Genomic DNA, 8,651 nt, shown 5'->3' with positions numbered 1-8,651 from the left:
TTGGTCTTGCCCCTAGCAGTATGGTACCTTAATTTTGCTAACGTGTCAAATGCGCCCTCTCTCCCTAGAGATGACACAGTAGTCAATGATAAGTCCTCTAAATGACAGTCGTCAATGCTGGGCGCACGTGGTCCTCTTGTGTTTGCTAATATCGGTAGAAAACCTAACTTTATTACTTTGTGTGTAAGTTTTTTTTTTGAGATTACTGTGTATAAGTTACGAAACCGTGGTAGGACTTTTGGATTTGGCAACCGGTGTATAAGTTACAGGACCGTGTTAGGACTTTTGGATTTGACAGCCGAAGAATTGGACTGTTCAAGAACTTGGTATTTGAAAAACTGAATTGGTCTTGTTGAAGACAGTAACGGGGAGAGTAAGGGTCTTTTTGGAGAAGCTAAAGTTGAGTGAATTTTTAAGTCTTAGCTAAATTTTAACCTATCCATTAACACACTTATTTGGATGTACTAGTGCTACTCTCTCCATTTTTATTTATATATCGTATCAAGTTTGTCTTAAGTCAAATTTGACTAATATTAATCAAGTTTATAAAAAATATAGCAACAACTATGTCATCCAACATATCCATTATCTATATATATTTCATGCTGGGTTCAATAAAATCAATTTGGAATTGTAATTATTTTTTTATAAGTTTGGTCAAAATTTACCAAGTTTGATTTAAGAAAAATCTAAAAGGACATGTTAATAAAAATAGAAAGAGAGAGAGAGAGTAAAGTTTAGCACTTTTACGTATGCACCACTTTGGGTGTGTTTAGATCACTTTGCATTTTGTATTTTTGTGTTTTTGGAAAAGAATCTTCAATATTTGAAGTATTAAATATAGACTACTCACAAAACTAATTACAGATCTTGTCTGTAAACTACGAGACAAATCTAATGAGCCTAATTAATTCATCATTAGAGCATGTTCACTGTAGTATTACTGTAGCAATTTAGTGTCTAATCACATCATAATTAGGCTCATTAAATTCGTCTCGCGATTTACAGTCCACTTGTGTAATGCGATTTATTTTTTGACTATATTTAGTACACCATACAAGCGATTTACAAATTTTTTGCATTTTGCGTTTTGGTATCTAAACAAGAGCTTTGACCCAAACGACATGTAAATTTTGAAGTACCAGAAAGGTAACAAATCGAGGGTCGCCATTCTCTCCCATCGTCTGCAGCCTCCTTTGACCAGCTGACAGCAGGCCCGTATCACCCTGACAACATGGACCCACTGTCCAGTGCCGTACCTCACCAACGTCTCCATCTTTTTGGCCCCACCTGCAGTCACCCATCCCACCTCCCGTCTTACCGGTTATCACCCATCTCTCCCACCGTGCCCGTGCGCGTTCCCACACAATCATCTGCCCTGCCGTCACCTCCGCTTCCTCCGTCGTCCCGTTACCACCACGCAAGCAATTTACCTTTCAACAGTCACAGACATGCGGGCCCCAGTGGGCGCTCGCTTCATGGACCCCACTTCCAGCCACCCAACCCCACCTTCTCCGACCACCCCCCTCCCGTTCCGTTTCGTCGACTAGTCTCCAAGCACAAACTCGGCAACTGCTGAGCTGCCCCCAACTCATCTGCTGACCCTCCTCCCTCCCTCCTCAGATCTCGATGCGGCGCAAGCTCGCCGGCGACGCGCCGCCGTCGGCGGGCGGCGGACACGCGCCGTCCGCCTCCGCGCCGTCCGAGGCGGACCTCGCGCAGCTCTCCGCCGCCATCGCGGCCGGGGAGGACCTGGGCCCCTTCGTGCGCCGGGCGTTCGCGTGCGGCCGCCCCGAGCCGCTGCTCGCCTCGCTCCGCGCCGCGGTGCGGGACCGGGAGGCTGAGATCGAGGAGCTCTGCCGCGCCCACTTCCACGACTTCATCCGCGCCGTCGACGACCTCCGCTCCCTCCTCGCCGACGCCGACGCGCTCAAGGGCTCCCTCTCGGCGTCCCACTCCGCGCTCCTCTCCTCGGCGGCCCCGCTGCTCGCCTCGCTCGAGTCCTTCCTCGCCGCGCGCTCGCTCGCGGGGAACCTCTCCTCCGCCCTCGCCTCCTCCCGCCGCTGCGTGCGGCTGCTCGCGCTCGCGGCGCGGGCGAACGCGCACCTCCAGGCCGGCAACCACGGGCTCTACCTCGCCCTGCGCGCCGTCGACGCCATCGACCGTGATCTCGCCTCGGGGCCGGAGCCGCTGCCGCTCCCCACGCTCCGCCGCATGCTGCTTAGCGTCGTCCCTGCCATGCGCGCCCACGCCGAGCGCGAGATCTCCAGGGAGTTCTCCGACTGGATGGTCAGCATCCGCGCCGCGTCGAGGCACCTTGGTCAGGTGGCCATCGGCCGCTCGGCTGCTGCCAGGCAGCGCCAGGAGGAGCTCCGCTCCAAGCACCGACCGCTGGAGGAGTGCATCACTCTGGATGACGATGGAGTGGGTGACCTTGATGATTTTGCGGCAGCCGCGGCAACAGCTGATGCTGCAGATGGTGCTGCTGCAGCCTCGTTTGACCTTACACCACTCTATCGAGCGATGCATATACACCAGACGCTGGCGCTGGGTGAGCAGTTCAAGAAGTATTACCTGGAGAACAGGAAGCTGCAGCTTACTTCGGACTTTGATGTCATTGCGGCGACGCCATTCCTCGAGTCCCACCAGGTGTTCTTCTCACAGATTGCTGGGTTCTTTATTGTTGAGGACCGGGTGTTCAGAACAGGGGGTGGGCTCTCATCTCGGCCAGATGTAGATGCACTCTGGGATGCTGCCGTGGGGAAGATGGTCTCTGTGATGGAGGATAATTTCTCCAGGATGCAGACAGCAAACCACTTGCTTCTCATAACTGATTATGCTGCTTTACTTTCTGCCACAATGCGGCGTTATGGTTATCCAGTAGGGATGCTGCTTGATGTGCTCGCTAGGCACAGAGACAAGTACCATGATTTGCTACTTGCAGATTGCCGTAGACAGGTGGCGGAGGCACTGGCCGCAGATAAGTTTGATCAGATGCTCATGAGAAAGGAGTATGAGTACTCAATGAATGTTCTTGCATTTGGGATTCAGAGCTCAGACATTACCCCGGCTTTCCCATATGTTGCTCCATTCTCATGCACTGTCCCAGACATTTGCCGAATTGTTCGTTCATTCATTGAAGATTCTGTGAGCTTCATGGCACATGGTGGTGGTGGGGACACCTATGCAGCAGTGAAAAAGTACCTTGGTCGGATCCTCTCTGAGGTGGTGGATGCCTCGATTCAGAAGCTTGTGGATTCAGGCAGTGGTCTAAGTGTGTCCCAGGCAATGCAGGTTGCTGCTAACATGTCTGTCATGGAGCGGGCATGTGAGTTTTTCACACGCCATGCTGCTCAACTGTGTGGTGTGCCGTTACGCGCCGTGGAGCGTGGTCGGCGTGACTTCCCACTTCGCAGGTCGCGCGATGCTGCGGAGGCGCTCCTGCTGCGGCTATTGCGTGCCAAGGCTGATGAGTTCATGAGGCAATCTGATGGTGTCAACTGGATGGCTGATGACCCTCCTCCTGGCGGCAATGAGTATGCGAACGAGGTCATCATCTATCTTGAGACGCTCACGTCAACTGCGCAGCAGATCCTCCCTCTTCCTGTTCTCCGCCGTGTACTTGTGGCAGTGCTTGCCCACATCTCAGAGAGGATTGTTGATCTCTTCTTGAATGATTCAGTAAAACGTTTCAATGCGAATGCAGTCACTGGTATAGATACTGATCTCAAAATGTTTGAGGCGTTTGCAGAGGGCATGTCCAGCCTATTCGAGGACTCTGATCAAGAGTCCGTGAAAAATGAAATGAAGGCTGCACTTGTGGAAGCAAGACAGCTGGTGAATCTTCTTATGAGCAATAGTCCAGAGACATTCCTAAATCCGGTGATCCGTGAAAAGAACTACAACAAGCTAGATTATAGAAAGGTTGCAATCATCTCTGAGAAGTTTAGGGATACGTCAGAGAGTTATTTCTCAACATTCGGAACAAGGGGTGCCAGACAGAACCCAAAGAAGAAATCTCTGGATACCCTGATCAAGAGGCTCAGAGAAGCCAGCTAGATCTGCTAGTGCCCTCCTGTAAGATAATACATGCACCTGGCTCACATCCTCATATTTCCATGAAATAGTCTGTATCTGGTTTGCGTATGCCTGTTTCAATTGTTGTTAATCTTATACTGTAATTTTGCTGATGCTAGATTCCATGTTTCATATGTGTGGATACCTTCATGTTAATTATTTCACCCATTTACTATATGATCAAGATATAGTATGCCATTTTTTTATGTTCAATTGTTTATAATAGTTACTTTTGCACCTATGAGGAAGAAGTGCTTGCTAAGCTCACTATTTTGTATTATATCTTTGGAAGATAGGGATACTTTTACTTCCTCCCTTTCCCTTCAGTTCCTTTGTAACAACCAACTTATTGTTAATTTGGACAGTTATGAAGGTAAGCTTTGGTAATAGATTAACTAATCCTTGTAACTTGGTACTGAAGTGACTGTTTCATAAGTAGCTATGGATTAGGAACTGAGTCTAGCTCAGTTAGTTGAGGGTGTGGGTGTAAAGATAGATCACCTAAGGAAGTTGTCCTCATTGCGAATTGGAGTATTTATTTTCTCCTTAATATAGGCACCTAGTTCCTCCTAGGTTGATTTTGATTTTTCAGTAATTAGTTATGAATTGTTTTATTTTGTTAGAGAAAAAACTATCAACCTAGGAGAAACTATGTGGCACTAAGTAGGCACCCAAATTCAAGTCAAAGGATTCAAATCTGGGTGGTTGGGGTCTGCACCGACACGTCCCACCAGTTGAGCTAAGTAGTTCCTTTCTATTATAAGATACAAATTTTCATTTGTTGTTTTTTTAGACATTTTTCATTTGTTGCTTTGAGACGACAGTACTTATATTGTTTCGAAGCTGAAGGATTGGCTGGCAAATTATTTGACAGAGGGAACAGTATGAGTGACCTTTTCTTTTCACGTCGAAAGAAAACAGATTTCTGTTCAACGCTTTAGCTCATTGTAGATTATCTTTTATAAATTCTGAAAGATAATTAAGAAACCTAATTCAAAGGAATACAATGTCTGTTTTGTCTTGAGTAGAACAGTGGTATGTGTATGTTAACTTGAGGAAATTACAGCGCCTCACATGAATCATCTTTTTTTAGTTGCATTTAGGGGCTTTGGAGTCTGGGTGGGTGTATTAAATTCGGTGGTGACAGGTAGATGACTGTTTGCAGCTGCAGATCATTATTGACTTTTTTTGTACCAATTTAAGAATATGTTTATAGAGAAACCAGATCCATAGGGTATACACTGTTCCATTCCTCTCTATGTAGAATAATGCTACGCAAGCGTAGGATTAAATTAAACACTTAAGAGTCAAGTGTGCTTGACATTTATATTAAACACTTAGGTGTCAACTATGCCTGACATTGTTATTTAACTAACAGCATTGGTATATGCTATATGATTAATGAACACTCGATTTTTTGTAATAATTTGCACGATCTTATGCAGTACTATAAGGCATGGAACTATCTTGACATTGTATTTAGATTTGAAAAAATCAAGTTCCAAATTTTTTTACTAAGAGCATGTGTATGGTGAACAATTTTTCATTAGATTTGTTTATTTTTTTTATAATTAGTGGAGTTTCCAATCCACGCATAGAAGTAAAATTGTATGGCCAAGCTTGAGGCATTTAATTTCTCTTGTGCCTGTGCTTTATGGCATTCTGCAGTATCATGCTTATACAGTCATGCAGTTTCTTTTGTGCACCACCCAAATAGTGCTAATGGCCATGAGAGGCATACTTTGCACGCTAACCCAGACAATCAGTGATGGAATCTTGAAAGTTTTGCTAATTTAGGCAAAGTTTGTTCCATTCTTACTATCTGTGTATGGCTACTTTGTCTAGCTTACCCTATAAAGGAAAAACTCTATTGCCGATCAAAGTTCTCAGATAGAGAAGTGCTGAAACTGTTTTCGGTCAGGTGACTTGGTGTTGTTAACATGATGTTTAAATACAGTCCATGACTTAAGGGGAAAGGTTGACATGTAACAGTCCATGGCCTGCTTAAGTTTTGCATTTAGAAATGAAAACTTTTTCTTGTGATTACTGGTAACTAGTGGTCAGATGTTGGTTTTCATGCCAGGAACTGTCATTTTAAGCAAGTCATTTATGTAAACCATATCTTTGTGACTAATTTAAGGCAGAATATGAATATGTCTACTGCCCCAAGAACAGTGACAGTAGTGGTGGTTCATTTGAATTGGTAGCTTTACTGTTTTGGCTTCCCTTAACTCAATTCATCTTGCAATTATTATGCAATGCTATCTATTCTTCTACACCTTTCACATAAGATATATGGGCCGTGTTGATGTCCAAAATCACTTGTGAAGAGGACATCGAGGTACATGTTGGCATTATCTTTTGGTAGACTATGCATAGTCATTTGCACAAAAAACATCTCATCCATGCACATATATTTACAACCTTGGTCATGGCATAAAAAATGCTCGAACCTGTGCACATTGATTTATATTGTAAAGGTGATCAACTTATTTGTTTTAGATAAAATAAAGTAGGCACGTTTCTTGTAGCGGCAAGATTCGTTGATCTTTCCGTAGACATCAATACTTTTTTCATAATTTGCCACATTGTTTTATGCTTGAACCTGATGAAAATAGTCATCCTGTGCCATGCCATGCTACCGACTGTTTCTGATGACGTTGCAGAGAGCCGGCGTATAAGTAGCATGTCATTAAATGTTGCTAAAGGAAACGCACATGACTGTTACCTTTTACACGTCTGTATAAGTTTACCGCTATTTACAATATTGATTTTTATACATAAGCATATGTCCCATGTTTCCATATGTAGTCTAAGCATATGTTAACTTATTGATCCTGCATTCTATACGGCTATACCTATATGTGGCATATTGCCGTATTTAGAGAAAGTTTAAGCCTACTACTACCGAGCTTAATAAGTCATACAATAGTAAACGTAGGTTAACCCTACGCGCCGCCGTTCTTGTTCGCGGCGAAACATTAATCTCTCGCTATGGAGGAAGCGGACGCGAGGCCAAGCAAGAAGGCCCGCCGGCCGGGTGCCGGTTCCGGCGGCCTGACGCTGTTCGCCCTCCGCTTGGCGAAGCAGCTCTCCGAGGGCGACAGCTCCGGTGACAACCTCGTCTTCTCGCCGCTGTCCATCTACGCCGCGCTGGCCCTGGTGGCGGCCGGGGCAGGGGGCGAGACCCTGGACGAGTTCCTCGCCCTGCTCGGCGCGGCGTCGTGCGACGAGCTCGCCGAGTTCGTCCGCGGCGTGGCGGAGGGCGCCCTCGCGGACAGGTCCGGCTCTGCCGGCGGGCCGCTCGTCGCCTTCGCGTGCGGCGTCTGGCACCAGGAGACGCTGGCGTTGAGGCCGGCCTACCGCGCCGCCGCCGTGGAGTCCTACAAGGCAGAGGCGCGCCACCGATTTCCTCGGGAAGGTCAGTTAGTTAATACGCAGGCAATACCACAACTTTGCAAGATTTACAGATCTACAATTCTAAAGATATCTGCTGCAGCTTGTTTGTGCTACTACTCATGGAGTCACGTCATGTGATTCTTTCTCCTTAATCGATCTGTGCAGCCAGAGGAAGCACGAAAGCAGATAAACAAATGGGTCTCGAAGGCCACGAACAAACTCATCACCTCAATCCTCCCTAAACGTTCCGTGGATCCCTCAACAGTCCTCGTGCTCGCCAACGCCATCTACTTCAAGGGCAAGTGGTCCAAGCCCTTCGAGGAGAAGAAGACCAAGGACGGGGAATTCTACTGCCTTGACGGCAGCCGCGTGCGCTCGCCGTTCATGCGCTGCTCCTGGGAAGAACAGCTGATTGAGGAGCACGACGGGTTCAAGGTGCTCAAGCTACCCTATCGCAACTCCGATGATGAACGCGCGCGGTTCTCGATGTGCTTCTTACTCCCGGACGCCCGCGACGGCCTGCCCATCCTCGTCGCCAAGATGGCGTCCAACACTCCAGCTCCGGCAGCTTCCTGCGAGACCACTTGCCCAAGAGGCGCGTCAAGGTCGGCGAGCTCCTCCTGCCCAAGTTCCAACACAAGGCGGTTATCGAGGTGAACGAGGAGGCTGCAGCCTCCACCGCTTGCGTGCTCGTAAAGGGGAAAACCGAAAACCCCAAGTTTTGGTCGCATGGATTTCATCGCTGACCATCCTTTTGTGTTCTGCATGGTGGAGGAGGTGTCTGGTGCAGTCGTCTTCATGGGACACGTCCTAGACCCTACAAGGTCAGAGTAGAAGAAGATGGAGGAGAGTTGTACTAGTCTTCAGCTGGATGATAATTATCGTAATATATAGCATGTTTGCTTTATTGTTAGCATACATAGTTAAGTATCCGTTTCATCGGCTAACTAGTTTTTATTATGAGTTCTGAAAGATATATACAATTATCCAAGGACGAGCAGATAATTATCTCTTGTATTCAATTTCTGTGTATTTGTGACTTTGTGTTGGAATCGAAATAAAATAAATAAACATCACATGCAAAATATTTTGCCGAGCATTATATATGCCTTCAATTATATTGGTTACAACCAAATGTACCACAAATGTACCTTCAATTATACTTGCTGCGGCCC

The 8,651-nt window shown here is 46.6% G+C and overlaps 2 protein-coding genes across 2 annotated transcripts; both read left to right on the top strand.

Annotated features, from left to right (window-relative positions):
* The first annotated feature begins 1,365 nt into the window (after window positions 1–1,365).
* On the top strand, window positions 1,366–8,561 carry LOC120706869 (exocyst complex component SEC15B-like). Its single transcript, XM_039991610.1, has 3 exons — window positions 1,366–4,077; window positions 4,701–7,498; window positions 7,642–8,561. Exon 1 carries the CDS (start codon window positions 1,630–1,632, stop codon window positions 4,057–4,059), a length of 2,430 nt encoding a protein of 809 aa, XP_039847544.1. The 5' UTR covers window positions 1,366–1,629; the 3' UTR covers window positions 4,060–4,077; window positions 4,701–7,498; window positions 7,642–8,561.
* On the top strand, window positions 7,072–8,133 carry LOC120709773 (serpin-Z2A-like). Its single transcript, XM_039995426.1, has 2 exons — window positions 7,072–7,518; window positions 7,642–8,133. The coding sequence occupies exons 1-2, from the start codon at window positions 7,072–7,074 to the stop codon at window positions 8,131–8,133; spliced, it is 939 nt and encodes a 312-aa protein (XP_039851360.1).
* Window positions 8,562–8,651: the final 90 nt, after the last annotated feature.

The sequence above is a fragment of the Panicum virgatum genome, chromosome 5K (genome assembly GCF_016808335.1).
Source record: "Panicum virgatum strain AP13 chromosome 5K, P.virgatum_v5, whole genome shotgun sequence".
In the NCBI taxonomy this organism is placed as follows: Eukaryota; Viridiplantae; Streptophyta; class Magnoliopsida; order Poales; family Poaceae; genus Panicum; species Panicum virgatum.
This window is presented reverse-complemented; position numbering and strand designations above follow the sequence as displayed.